This window comes from Lissotriton vulgaris, chromosome 7 (assembly GCF_964263255.1).
Source record: "Lissotriton vulgaris chromosome 7, aLisVul1.2, whole genome shotgun sequence".
NCBI classification, from domain to species: domain Eukaryota; kingdom Metazoa; phylum Chordata; class Amphibia; order Caudata; family Salamandridae; genus Lissotriton; species Lissotriton vulgaris.
Window position 1 is genome coordinate 1,048,480,466 of NC_141695.1, and position 24,754 is coordinate 1,048,505,219.

At 46.2% G+C, this 24,754-nt stretch overlaps 1 protein-coding gene across 3 annotated transcripts in view; it reads left to right on the plus strand.

Annotated features, from left to right (window-relative positions):
* JADE2 (jade family PHD finger 2) overlaps nucleotides 1–24,754 on the plus strand; it is a 523,571-nt gene that overhangs the window by 137,592 nt on the left and 361,225 nt on the right. For all 3 annotated transcript variants that reach the window (XM_086931489.1, XM_086931491.1, XM_086931490.1), the window contains exon 4: nucleotides 5,988–6,145. In XM_086931489.1, coding sequence (XP_086787615.1) covers nucleotides 5,988–6,145 — 158 coding nt within the window. The remainder of the gene's footprint in view (nucleotides 1–5,987; nucleotides 6,146–24,754) is intronic.

Here is a 24,754-nt window from a genome sequence, read left to right on the forward strand (position 1 = left end):
AGTTTTTAAATACATTTTATTTGTTTAATCAGTTATAAGACATGGGATTATTTCTAAATGTACTTGTGTGTATGTTATTTGGAGAGTTACCTGTGCAGTCATTGTGCCAGGTATGTTGTTGCTTGATGCAGTCGCTGCACTTACTTGTTCTAGATCTTACCCCACATGCCATCCTATAGGCCTGCACTGCACCAATGCCAGCACAACTTCTGGTGATCCCCATCCTTTCAAACTTGCACGAGGCTATTCCCTTGACCTAGTCATTATTGTACCTGTGCGTGCTTTTTAGGTTTTATATGAAACCTTGGCATGCGCTGCCAATGAAATCGTTTGTTCAGGAAAAAAAAACCACTTAAAACATGGTTAGTCTGCCGAATACTTACCAGTACTTACCATTGGTTGGCTTCCGCGATGTCACTCACATTTACTTGCTTGGCATCTGTCACGCCTCCTGCTTCCACCCGGGTGCTCTCCTCCTCTTGTTTTCTTCTGGGGCTTCTGCCATGGAGCCTGAACCTAGCACCGCTTCCTGTTTGCGACCAATGCCCTTCCACTGGCCGCCCACACCTCCAGGTACTTTAAAAAAAAAACTTTTTGCTGTGCACTCAGTTTTGCTATGCAGCTCCCTTGTGTTGCTTCCCCACCCACACCCCCCACTGTCTGTTGCTGTTCTATCCCTTCTCCCACGCATCTCCCTAATGTTGCTTGTCCCACCTTTGCACAGCGTGCTGTGCAACAAAAGTTAAAGGAAAAAAGCACTATGATGTTGTCAACACTGGCTGCGTCATAGCGCTTTTTTTTCTCTACTTTAGGACGTGTTACAAAGCAGCCCGCGCTGCTGTGCAACATGTCTAGAAAAAATATAAACATTGACAAAGCCAATAGATCTCGCAAATGCAGCACCTTTTGGCGTTGCCAATGCTTGTTCCCTACTGATAGTACATCACATGGGCACAGGTACCTTATGCTGGAGCTTTTCCAGCTTTCCAGTTTTTTGCCCCTTTCTCCTTACTGTCCCCTCTCTCACAATCAGGTACACTTTAAAGGTGTACTTAAAAGGTACTTTGTACTGCAGTTTATCCTGTGGAGGGTGTTGGGTACAAGAGTAAAAGGCCAAGGACGAGTCCAGCAGCTCTTTCCTGTCTTTTCTTATGGAAGCGTTTGGGGAAGTTTGTAAATGTATGTGCACTGACCACTGTGCTTTCGGAAATTACAGCTTGCCAAGGTTCTGACCTGATAGAACAGTGAACCTCATTGATTCACTCATTCATCGACTAGGGTCTGTTCTAAGGGATCTATGCATACCTTTGTCTTCCTCTTCCTCCGTCCCCATAGAGCCTTGTGCTCTATACTGTGGATTGCTCGCACACATTTAACTCCAGCTATCCTTTCATTACCCACTTACCTACCCAGACAAGTTTATTTTGCATTATCTTTACTGAAGACAATTTCGACATCTCAGTTCTTTGAAATTAATACAGTTAATAAAAACAATTAAACTTCATATTTCATAAGTTTCTAGCGTGCTAAGACTGTATGGCTTGCTTGGTTAGTTGAACATGGGATTTCCTCCACCCATGTCCCTCCATAAAGTTTCCAGCTCTTGACCTTTGGAAACTGGGATTGTCCTACAGACTCCACGCAGCACCACTTTTCGTCTGCACTGAAGCGCAGGCACTTCCTGGCACCAACACACCAGGGTCGTTAATAAAAATCTGCACACACTAGTCGAAGTCTGGGAATATATATCAACAAAAGAAAAATCAGTATCTGTTAATCACGTATTCTATCAGACATGGGGTCCCTTGAACCATGAAACAGAATGTGGTATTCAAGCAAAGGCAGTACACAATATAGAGAGGTTTGAATATACGCTTTCAATGATGCTCACGTGAGCTCATAAAACAAAGGGAGTATGCAGGTTCAGAGCTCTCCGACCATGAAAAACAAAGTGATGTCTTTCAAATGTAACAAGAACTTAAATTCTTGTCTCGGAGAGCTAATTGTTTCTGGTTTTGAGGACAAAGATGTCAAAGAAAGCTCAACATCATCATAGACAGGTACTTCTGCAAGACAAATATGGCTGCGGTGGTAACAGTTACACTAACATTCAGGCTTCGTTTACACTGTAAATAGACCATTTTCTTTTTTTTTTTCAAATCTTATTTAGAGCTAGATCTTTTTTTCTAGATATTTTAGTTGTTTCTCAGATCATCATTAAACCATTCACAGCCCCAATATTCCCACTTACGGAGCAGTTTCACCATTACGGCTATTTCAATGAAAGCGTTTTGAAAAACATTGTTACAGTCAGACGAAATAGCTTATTGTGGTTAACAAACCATAAAAACACAAGACATTAAAACATTTGACATAATTATACAGCTGATAGTGGCTAATAAATGCTACTTGTCTACTATATATTTATGTGCCCAACCTTGTTCTAATCTTAATTAATGCTATAATTAAGCTGTAAATTGCGAACCTAATCATTGAAAAATTCCTCACCAGCTAATTGAAAACTCTACAGGTGCGATATCCGGGAATTAATCATATGGGTCCTAAAATCATCTTGCTATGGGGTTTCTAAAGCTTATATTAGAAGGAAATGGTGTCCACATGTTCTCTTCTGCAGCTCTTAGGGAGGCTAAGCAATTCTGAAAGGAGACTAAACCAGAAGTGCATTTAAAGTTTTTTTCTTTTCGTGTGATACAGAACCCATCATAAGTACTGCTGCAAGACTGAACAAATCCTAACTAGCGCATAAACCTTCACAGTGATTTGCTCAGCGGTCTCCTTTTGTGAGACTACAGGATGGAACAATGAAGCAACTTTGTAATTTTTTTTTTCATGATGCCTAGGAAAGTATTCACAACTTATTTTCTCCAATTTGATCTGAATATAATCCATCCATGGGATAACATTAAGAGTATTATCCATGACAAGAGTATCTGTCAGAATTGAACAATTTGACCCCATTGATACCCTCAACAACACATTTTATTGTGCCCTCCAAATAATCTAATGAAAGTTGTTGTTTCACTGAAAATGTAGAGGCCAAGAGTCTGACACAATGATCTATTTTTGTCTATATTGAGAGATTTAATTCTGGTATATCAACGTAGATCAGCCCAATACATAGCTGTTGCCACATACACTCTTTGTATGGATAGAATGTGCGTATCTCCACTGAGACTTCAAACAGAAGAAAAAAAGCTCAGGATGCCACTATTGGTGTTTGAAAAAAAAAAGCCAGTTTAGAACATACGTTTTTAACAAAAACAAGGGAACCCAATTAGGTAGGCAAGGACCTTGGGTATCAATTTGTATAACGGACAGCGGTCCTTGTCGGAGGCTAATAAAGAAAAATAAATATAGAACGGAATCAATTCTATATGATTACTATCCAGCCGGATAGTGGGATTTAATCCAATTTATTCATAGTTATCAAAACAAGACAATACGCAGTGGGATATAATCCTGTATCCAGAGACCTAAAGGTGAGGTACTTTGTGAAGAATTGGTGACATATGAACAAAAGGCCAAAACATTCAGGCAAAACAAAAAGCTTGTTAAAAATGGGAAAGATGAAACCAGCGTAATAATTAACACAGCCGTGACACAGGTTTAGAAAGATAATTTGTGTGCACAGTGTTTAAAGAGGTCATCATCAGGACCGACAATATTTGTCTGAGCAACATAAGGGTCTTGAGTAGGGACCCAGAATTCTGGAATTTTCAATGTATATAATGAGCTCTGGGGCTCAACGGGGCTGCCATCAATCTAGATAGGCCAGCACGGAGGAGAATTGGATCAATTTGGTGCTGTATCCGTGAACGGGAATCTTCATATGAGCGGATTACAGCTTTGCCGATGGCAGGGACTCAAGTAGCTATCAGAGTCGATGGTGCAAGGATGACAAGGGAACCGTTGGTGCATTGTTCCTGGGGTGTCAAGCGGCTGAGTGCCAATCAATTGGCAGAGAGCAAGCCTGCAAGTAGACGAATCAATTGGTGCCGGATACTGGGGGTACTGGAATGGTCGAATACCGTTTACAGTGAGCTCAATGGCTCAATGGAGGCTTGATCTCCGCCAATTGATTGGATTAAATTCCACTATCCGGTTGGATAGTAATCATATGGACTTGATTCCTTTCTATATTTATGTTTCTTTATTGGCCTCTGACCAGGACTGCTGCCTGTTATACAAGTTTAGAACATAACAAAGGTCCTGAGTTTAAGTCCAAGATTACTCCTAGATAGGGAAAGAATATACCCTTTCAAGAGACATGCTTTTTACTTTTTTACGTTTTGCTTACTTACTTTATGGGACTAACTAAGGGCATGACCTAAAATTTGGCACACTTCAAGATTTTCATTTGATCTACATATTAAGACCCTAATCTCTTTCGGCAAGTTGCTGTCCTCGACATCAGTACAGCATCGTCAACATAGATAAAAAGATTGCAACGTCCCATCACATATTGAAGTCTGGATCTTCTCCAGATCATTAATATACAGTGAGTAAAGGAAGGTGCGAGTACTCACTCCGGTCATCCGCTTTTTCTGATTTTAAAAGATCTAGGGCTAGATGTATCAAGCCGTTTGCGATTCGCAAAGGCCGGAATTCGCAGAATTCCTGCGTTTGCGAATCGCAAACAGTCTTTTTGCATGTTTTGACATGTAACAAAAATTCGCAAAATATGGTACCGCAAAAAATTGCGATTCCTTATTTTGCTTAAGCATTTAAGGAATCGCAATTTTGCGATTCCTTAAATGCTATGTATGTAGCATTTTGGAATTGCGAATTTAGGTTAAGAAATCGCAAATTACCACCAACTTGTAGTTGGTGGTAATTTGCAAATTCTTTTAAAAATGCACAATTTGGCATTTGTGAAGGTGGCATGTGCTGCACATACATGCCCATAGGGCATGTATGTGCGCCATATGCACACACATGTACATTTCAGGGGGTGCAGCAGGGTGTCCTTGGGACACCCCTGCACCCTTGAAATTATTCTCAATTTGCGATTAGCAAATTGTGAATCGTAAATTGGGAATTATTTAACAATCATTCCTGTGGGCCTCCTGGCCCTTAGGAATGAATGGGAAATTATTCCTTAATTGGAATTTGCGAATTGCGAATTCGCAAATAAGGAGGAATAAGAAATCGCTAAAAAATAGCGATTTTCTACATACATCCCATTTTGCGATTTCTAAATAGCGATTCCTTAAAAATCGCTATTTAGAAATCGCAAAAGGGTATGTTGATACATCTTCCCCCTAGTGCATTAACACCTATTGACATTGCGGACTGTTGACCACAGACAGTGATAGTTTTTGGACTTCACTTTCCAGCTCAAACATCATCTTTAATGCATTACATAGAAAGTTGTAGCCTACTTTGCACACATGCACTAGGGCATTATCACAGGGAGCTTTTTGTGTAAGAGAAGATTTAGAAGGAGCACTGCTAAAAATACATGTAGCGCAAAGATAACTTTATTATTCACAATCTTGGGAATCTTCAGCATAAATAATTCACCTTTCGCTTCTTGAAGCCATGAGAAAATATTCAGGTGACCAGTCTTCGGTGTGATCCTAATGTCTTCCGAGTATCAACATAAACTGAAAGTCAACTTCTACAGCTGTGCATTGCAGAAAAGGCTTAAAGGAACTGGTATTGTTATTTTGCCTGGCTCCACAGTTTCTTAATTTGTTTTAGTTTTTTTTATAAAAATGATAACGTTCAGATTGATGTCCTAATAAAACGATCTTGATTTCCTTTGTAGAGGGGTCCCAGTTCATGCAGTTATGTGGAACTAATCAATGTTCATGCATTTAGTGAGGATTATTGTGAAGGCGAATTAGGATCACTTTTCCATATTACTTTGCTAGCAATGTCACTGTCTGACCGTGAGTTAATGATGAATTTGAATCAGGGCTCTAGTTCAGGAATGGAAAATGTAACTTTTTGTTTTGTTAAAGGTTTTTCGTACTGACCTGATAACTGCCATGAAAATTCCCGACTCGTATCAGCTTGGTCCAGATGAGTACTATATATTAGCTGATCCATGGAGACAGGAATGGGAAAAAGGAGTTCAAGTTCCAGCAAATGTGGAGGCAGTACCTAATGCAGAGGTTAGGTATGTATATGCGTTCTATGTGCAGTCATACAGATAGTTAAAGATTAATATGTGCATAAGTCCTTATCATATAGTTACTCATCATGTGTTTCAGTGTAAGAAGGGTTGCAAGTAAAAGTTATTTTTCTTATGAGTGAAATTTGACATTTAAGACATCAAACTCTATAAGATTTTTAATGCAACCATTATTGAAAAGTTGCTAAGGCATAATAGATTGTCAGTTCCTATTGGAAAATATAAAGAATGTACTGTTGCTCAAGAGGCATTTTCCAGAAACGCGTTTAAAGGAATGCATAACTCCGGTACAACATATTGGGATTATTTAATTCCACCCAAAAATTCGTTCTCAGAGTGCACAACCATTGGCCTAATGGACTTCACTGGCTGGGATTTGCGAATTCCAGTGTTTACACTTTAATGTTCTTGTAATCAGTACAAAAAACAATTTGTCTTATGGCAGTAAAAACATGCTGATTCTGAAGATACTGAAAATCACCAGACTCTTGCTGACGTCAGTGTGTTGGTCCATCATTTTTTTAGAGCATTGTACATGTATAATGTTAGAAATCATACAGGCAACAGAACTATAAAACATGTAGGTAATGTAAAATTTCCTAGCTTCCATAACGGAAAGTTTTAAATCTATTGAGGACACAGAGGCAAGGAAAATGCTTCACTTTCTCCGCTTTATTCATACAGCAGCCATATTTAATGGAAATAGGAAACTATCAGTCCATCCAATCAGTGTGTGAGGGCCCCATCATAGTCATTTGTTGACTCTCCTTCCACCTCTTTCTATGTGCGACATCAGACATCAGTTTTGTCGACTCAGTTCCTGTGGACCAATGGCGATCCTTGAGTCAAAATCCTTAAATGTCACAGGTAACATTTACCTATTAAGCATGTATAATATGTTTTTATGTTATATCTGCTGTAACTACATAACCTCATAATCTCTGTTATCAAATATTGATACTTATTCTGAACCCAGCCACCCTTCTCCCTCTATGGTCAGAGGCATTCATGCGGGGCACAACAGCTGGTCTTTGACACATGGGCTGGATAATCCTTTTCTCCGTGTCCTTAATAGAATTGAAACTTTCTATTATGGAAGCTAGCTAGAAAACTTTACATTCTATGTTGGGACCAGAGGCGATAATTATGCTAGTTCAAAGCTTATCTACCACGAAGGCCACAACACTGGGGAGTGACTTAAAATAGAGGTGTTTGAACACTGAGTCCGAGGACCAATCAGTTGCGTTTAGAATGTCTTCCAAGCATGCCACCCAAAGTGAATTCTTTAGATGCCATTGGTCACCTGGTGGAGTGTTCCCCAAATATGTTTGTGTCTGCTGCCTTCCTGCATGGCACATCGGACCCATCTAGCAATCGTAGGAGAGGAAACACCCATGTGGAGCTTTCGAATGGCTATGCAAAGTTGTTATTCTTCTGAGGGACTGAAGTTCCTCTTTCATTGCCTCATACGCCTTTAAACAACGAACCACACATAAATTTGGAGGAGCCTGCAAAAGCCGGGTATGAGGCAATCCGAGAGTTGGTTTTTGTTCGTCTGGAAAATTCAAAGTAAACCCTGTCCGGGATAAAGGTTCTGCCCGTGATGTCCAGAGCTCCCAAACATAGCAGGGTTGGCAATTTCGCAGCTAATTCCTTTTGGGACAAATTCTGATGCCAGGAAAGGATCAGATTGAGCACTGTGTTGACATCCCACAGTACTGAGTACTGCGGTTTAGCTGGCAGCGATAGTAGGATGCTTCTGAGTAATTTCCAAACCAACGAATATTCACCCATAGAGTGGCCTTCAATCTGAGAAAGCCCTGCTGAAAGAGCTGAATGGAAGCTGTTCGCTGACTTATAATCCAGTCCCTCAGAAGCGAGGGAAGCCAAGAAGTTCAAGATATGGACAATTTCTATCACAACAGGATCCAGGTGCCTCTAATGACAACAACCCATCCAACTGGACCAGGCTGATATATATAGCGTTTGACAGTACGGTCAGCCCATGCCTTTGAGAGTAAATATGCAGTCTGGCTCGAAAGTACTGTAACTTTCCATTGTCTCCGGTAATCCTCTACGCCAGACAACCTTTCAGAGCCAGATGGTGGTGATTGCCTGAGGGAGCCCCAGAAACGGGGGTAGAATGATGGGAAAATCCCAAGAAAGTGCCATCAGACCTGGATACTAGACATGAGATCTTCTGAGGGGGTCACTACCACTTTGTCTGCTTGTTTTCTCTGGACCTGCGCCAAGAGTCTCTTTATTGTGGAGAACATATACCACCTCTGTTGTAAAGTAATGTAGGAAGACATCTGTTGCTGTGGCATTGGGATCCAGCTGCAACTGAAGTACCTGCCCATTTGGTGATCCAACCAGGATGCAAAAAGTTCCACCATGAACGTACACCATTTGGATGTAAGTGCCTAGAACATGGAACAGTCCATCCTCTACAAGCTGAGATCCTGGAGATATGCCAGCCCGCTACTAGGTTGGCTGAACCTGGGAGGTGTTCCGCTGTGACTGAGATCTGATGTTCGAGGCATATTCCGAGAAACTCTGGGCTACGTCTGATAGGGGTTTGGACTTGGCACCCCCTAAATTAATGTAACAGACAACTCCTACATTGTCTATTTTGAGGCGATCGCAACATTGAGTCTTCTCTTTGGTCCAGCATTTCACTGCAAACGAGGCCACCAGTAACTCCAGGTAGTTGATGTGAAGAGCAAGTTCTTGATAGGACCATTTTCCACTGGTGGAGAATTCCCCACACTTTGCTCCCTAGCCTGTGTTTCTGGTTTTTGGACTGTCCACAAGGACCCAAAGATGGCTTGGCCGTTCCAAGCCTCCAATGTGAGCCAACCACCAGCAAATTACTGCTTTTTCCTCGTTGAACAGTGGAACTCTGAGTACATGAGACCTTTCCGGAAGTGGAAGATTTTTAGTCGTTAAGGGACCCGATAATGAAGGAGGTCTTGGAAAATGGCCTGAAAGGGCGAGGAGAGGAGGCCCACCACACTTGCATTTTTCCGCAGAGAAGTAGCATACTGGCCTATGTCCGTCTTAGCTAGTGTCTGATTTTGGCTAGCTTTCGAGATGAAAGGCTCAGAATGGCTCCGACTGAACCCAAGAAGGTTAGGGACTGAACCGGGAATCGGGGATTGAACGGATTACTTCACAATTATAATGTGTCCCAGGGATTAGAACAGCTCGAGTGTGGACTGGCGATGACCTGTCAAGGTCCTTGGACATTGATCCATGAGGAGGAGATCGTCCAGGTATAGTACAAGATGTATACACTTTGAATGGAGGAGTTCCACCATAGGTTTTAGGACTTTGATGAAGGCCCAAGGAGCAGAGGACCGCCTCTAAAGGAACTGCTGTGAATATGAACATCTAATGGTGCCAGAAAAACAGCAGGAATCGCTGGAGTGGCGGGGAAATCGGGATTGATGCGTTTTGGAGATCCAGATGCACCAACCAATTGTTGGGTTGTATTAGATCTCGCTGGAGATGGATGCCGGCCATCTTGAGGTGGTAGAAAACCAGTCACTCATAGAATTCTCTGAAGTTTGACTGCCATGCCGTTTCTCCACCAATAATAGGTTGCTGAATAAAACCCCTTGGGCGAAGGGCCGTAGGAGTAATGACTCCCTTTTGAAAGGAGGTCCGTCACATCTGTGTTGACCAGGGCATCCTCCTCATCGGAGAACCTTATGGGAGGTGGAGGATGAGTTTGGACCGGGGACCCATAAAACTCTATTCTGAATTGTTTGAAGGACATAAGTGTTGGACGTCACCGCCCACCAGTTGTGGACAACACCTGCTAACCTGCCCTTCAAACTTACAGGGGAAAAGAGGAGTACACTCACAGTGCAAGGAGATTTTGGAATTGGCCCCCTCTGGGTCCACCTCTGGAGCCTCTGTGGCAGGGGTATCCTCTAGTGGGACAGAAGCCTTCAAATCTGTTCTGTTTTGTCACTGTTCTTGTTTGGAGGTTTGGCCTCTGGAAGTAGCTTGGTCCTGTAAGCGGCTGTCCGAGTGTCTCCTAACTCGACAAGCCCCGGTGAAAACCAGAGGGTTGAAGATATTTTTAGTAGATGATTGGGCCTTGACCAGTGACTTAAGTGTGATCACAAATGTACTCAATTCTTCTATGAAAGGGTCCTCAAAGAGGCCCCATTATGTCACTTGTCCGTCCTCTGAAGTGGCAAGATCCCCCAATTTTGGAGTCAATCTTAATCAGGAGTCACGATCGCCACTCCATAGAGAGGGAGCAGTTCACATTTCCAAGGAAGATGATGGCACGTTGGGCCTACACTGATAATATGTCATGGGAGATAAGGAACCCTGAGACTTTAGCTTTCAGGGCCATGTCCAGGATTTTTGTCAGAGGGCCGGCAAGGTTAAGAAGTTGATCTTAAAAAGACTGGCACAATCGGTCAATCCCTTTTTCAGGATCTTGGATATATCTGGCTTGGAAGGTTGCCATCCGGGGGTCAGTCTCTGGAGTGAAGGCCACTTTTCTCCCCAGGGACGGACAGGGGCACTCAGTTCTGAGGCGGTTTCTTACCTCTTAATCAAAAGGCTTGGCGAGTCTTCTGGCCATAAAGGTGGCCACCTTCTCATCGGGCACCCAGTCTAATGAGCGTGGGCGTACCTGGTCACCTGGGGTCAGCACATTCGATCCTTGATCGTGGTTGTCTTTGCTGTAGTCTGACTTTGGGTTAGAGGATGGACACTAGAGTCTATTCGGCTCAGTATCAACATTAGAACCAGTGGGATGGTTGTGACCGTCTATTGGCTACAGAGAGACTGGTGAGAATGCTGGGTTCAAGGCAGTTTTGTCAGAGTTTCCTACGGGAGGGGGAGGAGGCAGTTCTAGCCCCACAGGGTAGCTTGGTCCAGTAATGCACATTTGAGCCGATCAAAGGCATCTAAGTAAACTCCTGAGTCGCTGGCCCGGTTCCATTTCAACTTTGGGGTCCTGTGTTTGGATACCCTTCGGGTAGAATGGTTAAAGGCCCTTTGGATTCTTCTCTTATTGAGGTGTTTAAAGCACTTTTCTGCCATCCTAAGGAGTTTCTGATCTAAGTTTGCCACTGCGTCAGACAGCTTTGTGAATAGAGGCCTTGATCACAAGAGGGATCTTTCCATTGATGCTGCTAACTTGAGGGAACTGTTTTTAACTGTTGGGGAATTTTTATAACTCTTTTACCTGAACACGTTTTACAACTGAAATTGCACTGTTGCTCATTGGAAGCGATCAGAGCTGCCATTTTTGTTAGCGCTCCAGCTTTCTTGGACTCACTAGAACATGAGAACAGGTGTGTGGACGCATGCATTGGGCGTGCCTTGCAAAAGGCAAGCCAGTCTGCGCCTGTCCCATGTCCGAACTGGTCCAGGGACCTGGAGGCTTGGCATCCCACAGGTATGCGATCATACGTATTACCCCTACCAATTGCTGGTAATACGAGGGGCACCTAATGATGGATGACGCCATTCCGTAGATCTAAGTAAGGGGGACATTTCATGCAAACAGTGTTCCCTCTCCCTCCCTAAAATGACTTACCCTGAGAAATACCTTAACAAGAAAGATAGGTGGGATATGTTCTAAATTAATTGCAGATCGCTGCCTGCATTTAAGTTAGATCTCTTTGTCGTGACGGAGAAGAGAATACCAGACGTGGTATTTTTAACGGAGACCTGGTACAAGCCTTCACTCCAGAATATTATATTCAGCGAATAGACCACAAGAAGGGTGGATGGATAGCGATTATACTTGAAGATTACAGCCATCCTATCGAACCAATAACTATTTTTAGCTGTGAAAGTGCTACCTTTGCTATCACCTTCTCCCCTGCCTCTTCATTCTCTGGAATATTACTGTATAGACCACCTGGCCCTAGTGCAAAATTCCTCCACTGACTCTCTGCAGTATTGGTAAATGCTGCCAGTACCAGAGCTGATTTTAATCTTCACCTGGAACAATCGGCAAACTCTCAAGTCACAGGCCTTCCTCAGGACTTACTTGGCATCCAGCTATTCCAATGGGTGATAGGTCCTACCCATGAGAGAGGCCATCTTTTTAGCTCCTATTTTTTCTAATGATTTGTTAAAAGTTTCGAATCCTTCTCCAGTCACTTGGTGTGATAATTTTTTTTTATCCCACTGGCCTTGGTACACTCTTCTGCACCTGCAAACTCCAACCCAGTTAGCTTGAAAGACCCATCTTGGTCTAAAATGCCAATAGAAGTATGGGAACAGTGTGATCTCGGTCCCCAAGATCGCCATATCCGAGACGGTATATCCCCTCCGTTACCACCTCGCACCATATCCCGTTCAGGCAGACAAGTAGACTCCCCAACAACAGCGTCCCTGACGACAGGCGTCCCGCCCCTCTCTCCCTTGCAGGAACCAATCAGACGCCCGGCAGGACCGGAAGGAATACCCCGAGAACCCGGAAGTCCCGCCTCTCCTCCGACGGACGGATACAGAAAAGCCGGAAGGGAAGACACAAGCGTTGTCGAAGGATTGTGGCAGGAGACTTCGGCTAGACCGGTGACGGACGGAGAAGACGGGATCGGAGAACGCGAGGAGTGGTCCGAAGAGTGGTGGAGTCCCACGGAGGTGGCTGGAGAGCGGCCGTAACTCGGAGGAGAGTTACGGCGGAGCGCGTGAGTACTAGTTGCTCCCTTGTGCCTGTGTACATAGTTAGAAACCCCTCCCAGTGTAAATTGTTCCCGCTATCCTAGGCACGTCACCAGTAAGCACTAGTTAGGTTGTAAATACGCACTGCCCACTGTATAATAGAGCACCCCTCTCCCCCACTTCCCGGACACTTCTGTTTCTTCCCTTCCCTTAAGCCCTTCCTTACCTATACCGCCACCACTTCCCCTTCAACTCCACGCACTCCCGGGTTAACGGTGAAGGAACCGGAACAAGAGTCCAAGCACAGCTAACGGCTCCCTCTTTTTCTCTTGTTTGCCCTCCGAGGTGTTCTCCGATCACAGCAAGGCGGCTACACCAAAGAACGAGGACGATCCTTGGACCCCATCCCGCCTGGACCACAGAGAAGAGGACGCATCCACCCTACTGGTTGTTGGTCCGGACCCTCATACCAACCCCGAATTACCTTGTACAAAAACCCTCAATAAATCACTATCGCCCACTATATCCGGCCTCCGCGCCTGCTTTACCAGTCCGCCGACCGCCCACGATCACAAACAGGTATTGAGCAAATCTGGACCAACCCTAGGGTCAGATGCGAAGTAGGCAAATGACAAGATCTCGTCGTGGATTGAATCCACGCTTGTTAAGTTATTCCCTTCAAGACCCATATAGACGAGCGAAAGACAAGTCCGCACCGTGGTATACTCACAATCTCTGAAAGCTTAAAGAAGCATGTAAAAAAGCAGAAACAATTTGGAGAAGAGATACTAGAAGATAACCAAGCAGAAATGCATTGATACTATTAGAGTATATCACACTGAAATTAATAAAGCTCAAGTAACATACGTTGAAGGAAAAATTAACAACAAGGCTAACTGTAAACAATCTGAACATTGAGAAGTGTGACTCACTGGTTAGAGCAGGCAGACCCTGAAGCAGAGGTCAGACCCGGGACCAGGGTTCAATTCCCGACGCGGCAGGGTCTTGAGCTCAAATGTCCATGGACTCGATAATTCTCGCTTCGGTGCCTGACCTAATCATGGGTTCACACTCTGCAACTCTGGGCATTAAGCTTGCTTAATCTCCACAACGGCCCCCCCGCGGCGGGATGCCTGACTTTCACCTTGGGGATGCCCTGTAGGGGCTATCTCACAGGGAAAAGCCAGAACGGGTTCCCAAGGCAAGCGCGGAGATACCCCTTCGGGGGTCGATTCAGGCGCTATATAAGAAACATAATAATAATAATATAATAATAACACGCTCCATCAGTCCCCTGAAACTGTCAATAATGGATCTAAGGATAGTCTGGCTTGCTTAAATCCATACTCGCTGAATGAGAGCCCTTCCATGACACTGGATAATCTCACAAATATTGCAAGTAAAATGAAATCTGGCTCTCTCAAGGATCTGGTACCGCCACAGATACAAGCCAGAGAATTCGATGGTAATCCTTGCGCTTTATTAACTGGCTTCCTGTGACCGAGAGGATAACATTTAAATCGCTCTCTATTGCCCATAAAGCACTTCTAGGTAAAGACCCTCACCCATTGCCTGGTATCTCCCTACTCCCCCAGGAAATCTCTGCACTCTTCTAATGCCCTTCTGACCAAAAGTCCCATCATTCTATGGGCAAACTATGGAGGGCGATCTTTCGCTTACAATGTGGCCCAATTGTGGAACAGCTTCCCCCCGCACCCTAATACTGATCGGAAGGAAACTTGGCTTTCGAAAATCACTGAAAACCTGGCTTTTTTAGGATGGCCCTTCTAGATCCCCTTAATGACTGCGTCACATTGTCAGTCCTGGGATGCCAGTGGGTAGCTATTCGCTTCACAGGTGCTGTTATAATAATAATAATCACCTCCCAAAAATGGTTGGCAATGGATAAGTAGGAGACGCATTCCTCCTCCAAATATGAGTCCTAGGACTCTTGATGCATGTTAGGGGCGATCGTAGGGGAGTTCCCAGGCAAATTCAGGAAGTATAGGTAAGCCCAAAAGGTTTAATAGGGGTCAGAGCCCTGGTACACAGCACACCCTTTTTATGTCAATAGGGCAATTCTGCGAAGGTTTTATGTGTATATATAATCATGCGAGATCCTTGCTCAGTGTCCCTCCAACTGGATGATACGCTCTGGAAGCATTCAGGTGATTGCAAGCACGGAAAGGGAGGTGAAGGCCTCCAGTGCGATCCCCTGTATCAAGGCATGGAACTCCAGGCAAGCAGGCCATAGTGGAGCTGACATGGATGGTCGCGCTGCTTCGACGGATCAGGGACATCGATGAGACCAGGCACGCCGGTCAGGCAGCCCAAGACATGGCTCAGGGCAAGGACGCAGTGTGAGGCATGCAGGTGCCCCTAATGGTCGGAAGACCACACCGCAAAAGCCCAGAGACACCTTCGAACGTGGCACAGGCCCGTAAAGTGCAGGAGCTCAGAAGTGTTTTTGCTGTCTCGCTGTACAGAAGCCTAGAAAAAATAAGCAAAGATAACTTGATTAAATACAGTGACCTATCCGTGAAAATAAGACCCAAAGGCACCAAGCACTTATCTGCAGGCTACTGGGGCAGCGAAGAAAGAAGTGTAAGGAGAGTCAACAAGGGACTATGAAGGGGGGCCCTTACAAACTGATTGGATTGACTGATATTTTCCCATTTCCCTATAGTTCATGGGATTCGAAGTTCTCTTTTATAGTGTTAAATATGGCTGATGTATGAATAAAGCGGAAAAAGTAAAGCATAATCCTCGCCTTCAGTCCCGTCATAGAATTCGCGTCAGTTTGGAGAGACTGCAACCCTGTCCCTCTGGATTGTTTTTACCTTTTTAGAATCCAGTGCAAGCTGTAAAGCCGGATTAAATGCTAACTCTTTGGTGAAGCAGGATTGATGATCTTGTATCCCTTCTCTTTAGATAGTTCTTATTTATTGTGGAACTCCGACAGTGTCAAGCTTGTCAGTCACACCTTCTGCACTGGCTTCATCTTCTGTTTTGTAATCTTCTGAAGCCAGCTGTGTTGTATCACAACCCCCTTCTTAATTATCTATTTTTGAAAATAAATAGCAAAGAAAGGAAACTGTGTGTGGTTATAATCCACTGAATCAGTTTGTCGCCCGATCCCTTTCCTTTTCCGTGGTTAAAAGATTAATTCCGTACCAAATAAGGTCTGCTGTTTTGGTAAGTCCAATTCCAATTCTAGGACTGAGGATACAGATCCCCTAACATTAAGTTTCATCTCCTTCCTGACCTATTAAAGAAGGTGTTTACTGAAACCTGAGAGCCAGGAAATCTCTTAATACTTGAGCCTGGAGCTTTTAAAGGTAAGCTGAGCGAAGTGTTTAAACAGTCAGGTGAGTCCATTGAATCAAATAAGTTTGAAGAAACCCATGGTATATCCTATACCATCTTAATATCATACAAATTCCTTACCACAGAAAGTAGGATTTCAGGCAGATCTTGTTGAAGAATATTGGAATTAGGAATTTGTATAAAAACACTGCTTCAGAAAATGGTAAAAGCATGGCTAGAAAAAAATTCACCATAACCTGAGAAAATTACCAACCCAGTTAACACTTTAAGGTTCTTTAGTGGGCTTCTCAGCTTTTGCCAATCTAACTATGCACCTGGCAAAGCTCAAAGAACATAGATCCGTATGCCCTGATTTCAAGAAATAGTTGTCTTAACGACCTCGAGGGCAGTAGCATGCAGCTGGATATATAGTTGGGTAGGATAATCATTTTGGCTAGATTGAGAATTTCTAATTTCACTCAAGGGGAAATTGCCACAAATTCTTCAGTAGTACTGTGTAGGTTAGCCTGATACAAGATTTCCTTTTTGGGTGAGCTGTACTTGATGTTCCAAATGATGGTATCTGCCCAGTTAGTTTTCACCAGAAACCTTGATGGACCTCCACGTTCTTCAGTCAAGTTCCTAAGTTGTGGTACTGTCTAGTTAAGATTGGAAGTTCATATGATGGAATCAGTTGTATAGAGGCTCATTTTTCTATACTTTTTATTTTCATTTGTGGGAGAAAAGGACATAATTATCAAACACAGTAGGCATTGAAAATAAAAAGGGATAAGGGACTGGAATGTTTTTAAGAAATGGACCCTTATTAAATCATTTAATTTCTTCAGTCGTATAGGGTTACAGTAATCGTTATAATCTGAAAGAGACATGTTAGTGATAGATTCCTTATCTTAGACTATCCCCAGGCGTCAGACTGGATCCGGAAAGTTTGCTGCTTAGCAGTACCTTTGCGTGTCAGTAGGTGGCGTCCTGTGGCTCTGCGTCCGTCACTGGCTTCGTAGGCGCCCAGATGACGTCACGGAGAGTACTTACGCGCCTCCCATGCGCGCTGACGTCAGTTCTTTCTTTTTCCGCACCGAAAGCGCAGATCCGGATTCAGCGCGTACCTCAGTCAATTTTTAACTACTTTTTTGAGACTTTTTGTCTCCCACTCTTATCTCCTGGTGCACATAGGGATGCCCGGATTTAAGTCTTGTGGGTTGTGCCGTTGTAACCTGTCGGTGGCGGACCCCACGATGTGTGCCTCTACTACCTCGAGACCGACCATGACTCCCGGGACTGTTGAGACTGTCGGGCCATGGCCCCGAAGGCCTTGCGGGAGCGGCACAGGAAGTAGCTGGAGGTCCGGCACTCCTCTCACCGCCGCTCCGAGTCTAGGGGCGGTTTTTGGGACCGGAGCCGTCGCTCCTCGGGCTCTAAGTCTTCGCCGTCGGACTCCGGTAAGCGATGCCATAAAAAGAAGCCGAAGAAGCGTGTTCTCTCTCCGACATCTCCCCGGGGGCTGATGAGGGGGACAGGGTCTCCGCCCCTGCGGTTCCTCTGGAGCCGGGGAGTCCCGCGGCCTACCCGCTATACCCGGGTCCGCCGGCGACTCCCTAACAGATGCAAGAGTTTCTTGCTGCCATGGACCACCTTTTTAGGCCCCGGGCTCCCACCGGCACGCCTTTGGGCCCCGTGGTCCCGTGTCCAGATCCTGTTGGCCCGGCAGCACAGCCACCGGCGCCAGCGCCACAGGTTCCCACGCCACTGGCTCCGGCGCCTCAAGGTACAGTGCCGCTGGCTCGGGTCCTGGCGCCGCCCTTGCCTCCGGCCCCGGCGCTGCCCCTGGCTGTGCCGCAGGCGCCACAAGTGATGCCATTTATCCCACCCCTGCCCGGTTCTCGGACCATTTCGTTACGGCCTGAGATCCGCGCTGGGATATGGCGCCGGCTCGGCCACGAACGGTGCAGTTTTCGGTGCCGTTCCAGGCGCCGCTTGCCCCCTCTCTGGCTCCTCCCCTGCTGCCGCAGCCGGCTCCCTCTACTCCAGAGCCAGAGGAGGACTGGGACGGCTCCGAGGACTCCCTTGCCCGGCAGTGTGACTCCGAGCAGGATTGGGTGGATGACTTCAAGATGCAGGCAAGCTGAATGTGTCGTCTGACCCGGGGTTTGCCTCTCCTCCACCTACTATGGATGAGGGCGCTTCCTGTACCGTAGGGCTGCGTTGAGCAGCGGAGGCTCTCCATCTTGATCTCCCTATGGTGGCCCTTAAGACCAATCTCCTTAAGGAGGTGCTTCAGACAGCGTCTACGTCGCCGAAGCCGCTGCTCCCTTTCAATGAGGCTCTCACCAAAGTCCTCCTTGGCACTTGATTGCGCCCAGCCTCGGGGGCGCCGTTGGATAAAAACGTCGCTAGGCGTCACCGCCCGGCGCCTGGTGATCCTGCCCTTTTGACCATTCACCCCTCGCCTGAGAGCCTGGTCATTCTGGCCTCGACTCCGCAGAGTGACTTTCCCACAGCTCTGCCGGATAAGGACTCCAAGAGGCTAGACCAATTTGGCAAGGGGCTGTTCTCCTCGGCCAGCTTGGGTTTGCGGTCGGTTAACCCTGCCTGCTTATTGGGCTGTTACTCCCACGCAGTGTGGGATTCAGTAGCTGAGTTTGTGCCTCAGTGTTCTGAGGAGGTCCAGGCTGTCCTTTCCCAAGCGACTGTGGAGGGCAATGACGCGGCGAAGTTTGCCAGCTGGTGTGGTCTGGACACCGCTGATTTGTTGAGCAGGGTGATTTCCACGGCGGTGGCGTTGCGGCTCCACGCCTGGCTGCGTTCCACTGGGTTCTCACCCGATGTCCAGGGCTCACTCATGGACATGCCCTTTGATGGCTCCTGCCTTTTTGGCGATAAGGCAGACAATGCCCTGGAACGCTTTACTGGGTCTTTCCACAAAGAACCCTGCCACGCCTGGATTTCGTTTTTCGTGGCCAGGGCAGGGGTACCCAAGCACGCTCCTCCAACAAGCCTGTGCAGAACCAGCCTCAGTGCGGCTGCCTATTCTACGGGGGCGGGGTGGGTAACCAGCTGGCGGGTCAGTCCACCTCCACCCCGCTGCTTCTACCTCTAAGCCGTCATAATCCGAGCTTCAGGGAGCACCTTACGCCAGTGGGTGGCAGGGTCCGCCACCACCACCACTGGCTCAAAATTACATCGGACAAGTGGGTGCTACAGATAATCTGACAAGGTTACTCGCTCCCCTTTCTGTCTTCCCCTCCAGTTATGCCTCCTCAGTACCATCGCATGTCGGGGGATCATTTGGCTTTTCTCCGTCAGGAAGTCACAGCCCTCCTGGCCAAGGGGGCCATTGAGTGTGTTCCCGGTCAGGAAATAGGGCGTGGTTGTTATTCCCACTACTTTCCGGTCCCAAAGAAGGACAAGGGGGCCTGCACCCCATCTTGGACCTCCGGGACGTAATTCGCTTCTTCCGGAAGGAGAAGTTCAAGATGCTGGCTCTGGCTCAGGTCCTGGCTGCCCTGGACCCTGGAGACTGGATGGTGGCGTTGCACTTGCAGGACGCTTATTTTCACATCCCCATCCTGCCGGCCCATCTGCGCTACCTGCGGTTCACGGTAGGCCGGGAGCATTTTCAGTTTGCCGTGCTCCCCTTCTGCCTTACCTGTGCCCCTCGGGTGTTCACAAAGGTGATGGCGGTGGTCGCAGCTCATCTGCGCAGGTCAGGGGTGTCAGTCAGTCTTCCCCTACCTCGACGACTGGCTGTTGAAGACGGGCTCGCCTCAGGCTGTGGTCTCCTACCTCCAGACTACGGCCAACCTCCTGCATTTGCTGGGGTTCTCCATCAACGTGCCGCAGTCACACCTAAGTCCCTCTCAGAAGCTCCCCTTCATCGAAGCGCTTCTGGATTCGACGCTGTTTCGGGTTTATCCTCCTGAGCAGCGAGTCCAGGATATGCAGGCTATGATTCCTTTTTCAGCCTCTATTCCGGGTTTCAGTCAGGATGACCCTCCAGCTTTTTGACCTGATGGCCTCCTGCATCCTGCTGGTGACACATGCAGGTGGCATATGCAGGCTCTGCTGTGGGACCTGAAGTTCCAGTGGGCACAGCATCAGGGCAACCTATCCGATTACGTCCAGATCTCGGAGGGCGCTGCATGACAGTTGCAGTGGTGGCTCGGGAATCGCCATTGGGTCAGTGGCAGATCCCTCTCCCTTCTTCAACCGGAGCACACAGTGGTGACGGATGCATCCCTCCTAGGATGGGGAAGCCACATGGGAGAGGCAGAGATCAGAGGCCTCTGGTCTTCGGAAGAGTCCCAGCTCCATATCAACCTTCTGGAGCTGCGGGTGAGACGACTGAAGGCATTCCTTTCCTCTGTCCGGGGAAGTGTGGTGCAGGTGTTCACGGACAACACCACCGCCATGTGGTATTGCAACAAACTGGGCGGGGTGGGGTCGTGGACCAAATGTCAGGAGGGAGGCTGTGCGTCTCTGGACATGGCTGGAGCATCAGGGCATTACCTTGGTGGTTCAACACCTGGCAGGTTCTCTGAACGACAGGGCGGACAAACTCAGCCGCCGGTGCATGGTGGATCACAAATGGCGTCTGAACTCGGACGTGGCGCAAGGTCTCTTTCTGCAGTGGGGAGAGCCTTGGTTAGATCTATTCGACACCGAAGAGAACGTGCAATGTCATCAGTTCTGCGCATTGGAGTTTCCATGGCGGCACTCGCTCGGAGACGCCTTTCGTCGCGAGTGGAGCTGCGGTCTATTGCACGCCTTTCTGCCTATACCACTTCTGCCCAGAATGCTGAAGACGATTAGGCGCGACCGGCCCAAGTCATTCTTGTGACTCCGGACTGGGCTCAATGAGAATGGTACCCCGAGCTACTCAGTATGAGCATCGCTCCTCCGATCCGTCTGCCTCTTCGGGAGGATCTTCTGTCGCAGCAGCAGGAGACGGTCCTCCACACGAACCTGTCCAGCCTCCACCTCTATGCATGGAGATTGAGCGGCGACAGTTGACACCTTTCGATCTTCCTCACGAAGTCTGTGATGTCATTCTGTCGGCCAAGCGGCCCTCCACTAAGATGGTATACGCCTGGAGGGAGAACAAGTTTGTGGCATGGTGCACAGCGAAAACTGTGGATCCCCTTTCTGTCCCTCTTTCCGAGGTTCTTTTGTTCCTTCTTTCTTTGGCCCATCAGGGCTCTGCCCTGGGCACTATCAAAGGTTATGTTTCGGCCATTTCAGCCTTTCTAGGGCTTCCTGATCAGCCTTCTCTTTTTAAGTCCCCGGTTGGTTACCGTTTTCTGAAAGGCATTGCGCACACGTTCCCTCCCGTGCCGTTCATCATGCCTCAATGGGACTTGAACCTTGTCTTGACGTTTCTGATGTGCACTCCTTTCGAACCCCTTCATAATTGTACTTTGCATCTTCTCACTCTCAAGACTGCTTTCCTGGTAGCTATCACCTCTGCTAGAAGAGTGAGTGAGCTCCAGGCTCTTTCTTCTAAACCTCCTTTACTTTCTGTTCATCCGGACAAGGTGGTTCTGAGGACTCGTCCTTCTTTCTTGAGAAAGGTTGTCACGCCCTTCCACATCGGGCAGACCATCACTTTGCCCACCTTCTTTCCGTCTCCGCATCCTTCGAGGAAAGTGGAGAGGCTCCACCGTCTAGACCCAAAACGTGCGCTCGCATTCTGTCTGCAGCGTACACAGCAGTTCCGGGTGGATGATCAGCTTTTTGTTGGCTACGTAGGCGCCAAAAAAGGTCAGGCTGTGCACAAACAGACCATCTCCCGGTGGGTTGTTCTGTGCATCAAAGTATGTTACTCCTTGGCCAAGAAGGAGCTTCCTGTGGGGCTGCGTGTTCATTCGACCAGGGCAACTGCAGCCACTACTACCTTGGGACGAGGAGTTCCCTTGCAGGACATTTGTTAGGCAGCTACGTGGGCCTTGCTGCACACGTTTGCCAGACACTAGTGCCTTGACAGTCCGGTCCGGAGAGATGGCTTCTTTGGCCATTCAGTGCTCCGGGACTTTTTGGTGTAATCTCGTTTGCAGACCCACCACCGGGGTTGGTATTGCTGGGGATCTATTCTAAGGTAAGGAATCGATCACTAATGTGTCTCTTTCAGATGCACAAGTTACTACTTGTGTAACTATATATCTGTAAGAGACATTAGTTAGTGATAGATTCCTTACCTCCCCACCCATCCTCCCCATTCTGCGAACTGATTACTAGGGTTAAGGTCATCCCCTTTTAGGGCCCTGGTTTTATGCACCACTTGTCAGTATCTTGCATGGCTCTGCGTTTCGGCACGGAATAGTTGTGTACAGAACTGACGTCAGCGCGCATGGGTGGCGCCTAAGTACTCTCCGTGATGTCATCTCGGCGCCTACGACGCCAGTGATAGACGCGGAGCAGCAGGACACCACTTACTGACGCACAGAGGTGCTGCTAAGCAGAAAACTTTCCAGATCCAGTCTGAAGCCTGGGGATATTCTAAGGTAAGAAATCGATCACTAACTAATGTCTCTTACAGATCTATCGTTACACAAGTAGTAACTTGTGCTTTAGGCTTTTCTATTTTCAGTTTGTTTGTTGTGAATTCTGGTGAGATTTTTCAAGTGTTTCCCAATGTTTTAAATAATTGTAGAGATAGGTGGCTATCAGTGTTGTTTACTCTTTTTTGCTCCTTAAAAGGTCATAGGGATAGTTTTTTTCTGGTACTTATAAAGAATTTGTCTTTTTATTATCTTTCTTCCATTATACATTCCTATTGTCAATTCATCCATCCCTCTATCCTGCTCCTGCTTCTCTTCTGTCTACCTTTTCCTTGTATTTGCTTTCCCAAGGAACCTTGCATTTTTATTTCTTTCACCTACCTGCCTGTCCACTTTCCCAGCTTAGACTCCTATTTCTAGCAGTCCAGCCCCACCCTATGCTCAGGATGCACATAGATGGGGATATGGTTGCATCAATTAACATTTGATTGCAGTAGATAAAAGGTTAATGGTGAGCATTTAATACATGTTTCTTATGCTCCATTCCTTAGACACATAGTTTGACTGAATGAAGATGTTCTACTTGGGACATGAGATGTTTTCGGTTACTCAGTACTCCAAAATTGCTAATTAGTGTCACACTGTCCTTACTTTGTCTGAAGATAATAAGAAAGGACCGGGTTAATTAATGTGGTGCAGCTGTCTGATGTAAGCCCATCCCTGCCCTACCTGTTCATAGGTGAGATGTCTGCTAAGATATTAATATGTATACAGTTAGCGATGCACTCTTTGAGAGCAAACGTCTGGTGTGCAGCTGAGGTAGTAAAGAAACATCATCACCTGCAGAATACCTTTGATTGTCTGCTTACTTTACATAGTTGGGCCATTCCTGTAGAAATGTGTATTTATTTTAAAGCCTCACCAGTTGCACACCTATAGATCCATAGGTGCATCTCCCATGGCACCAGTGTGTTTGCTGAGCCAGCTAAAGTTTTATTTCAAAAAATTCCAAACAACCGTTATGTCTTTTTAAAGTAGAATTATATTTCACATTGTTTATAGTTATCACAATGTTTTTTCATTCATCATTTGTAGCGATATAATTCAATGCATTTCGGTGAATCAGTTCACCTTCGTCAGGGATTTTCTACAAACAAAATAAACAGTATACATTGTAACATTCCTTAAATAAACAGTAGTTACATTCACATTTTGTTAGAACATTTGTATCTCTCACATGAATATCTGTGTATTTTAAACTAAATGTTTACCTCCCACTCGGGTTAGTGCTAATGTGCGTTCGGTTACCCTGATACTAAGGCGTTAAGGATTAGCTTTCCGTTAGGCGGTGGTTTTTTAAAAAAGGAATGGGCTTTAAAGCTGAACTGCGCGCGGTTTAAAACTCGCTACCGTTCTGGTTATCTTTACTTTCGCCCTTGCTCACCTAGTGCTACTGCGATCATCTCCTTCCGCTCCTGCCTGCGGGTGGGTCTGTTACGGAATGCGTGTTCTAACTCTGAGTAATAACGCTGACGCTGCGTGAGTTGCGCATGCGCAGTGTGGGAGTCTGTCGTGTTTTTTCTTTCAACTGCTGTTTTATGGTGAACATAAAGCTTTCAACTCATATAACTTTACCAACTAGGTTTCCTGAGTGTTATACATAATTACAATGGGTCGAAGTTAATCAACGCGCTCCAAAACGTGAAGTGGTTTGGAGTTGCTATGCTAATGTCTCGTTCTGATGCATTTGGGATGTTATGTAGACGATAGGTTATAAATAACATAAAAATTCTGTTCGATCATTTAAGCCATTTGGCTTAAGACTGTTCAAATAGTAAATCCAGTGATTTTCACGTTTCAACAAATTCTTTTTGTTCAATGTTCCTTCCTTTTTTGGGACAATTTCCAAAACACAAGCTCTTAGTTGGTTTAGATTGTGTCGTTTTTCTTCAAAATGGATGGCTATTGTGGATTTCGTGGAATGGGTTCTTATATTGCTCTTGTGTTCTGTCAATCTTACTTTTAGTTTTCTTTCAGTGTGACCCACATATACGCTTCCACATGGGCATTTTAATAGATAAACCACGTTCGTGGTGTCGCAAGTTGCATTAACCCTCAGAGGTAT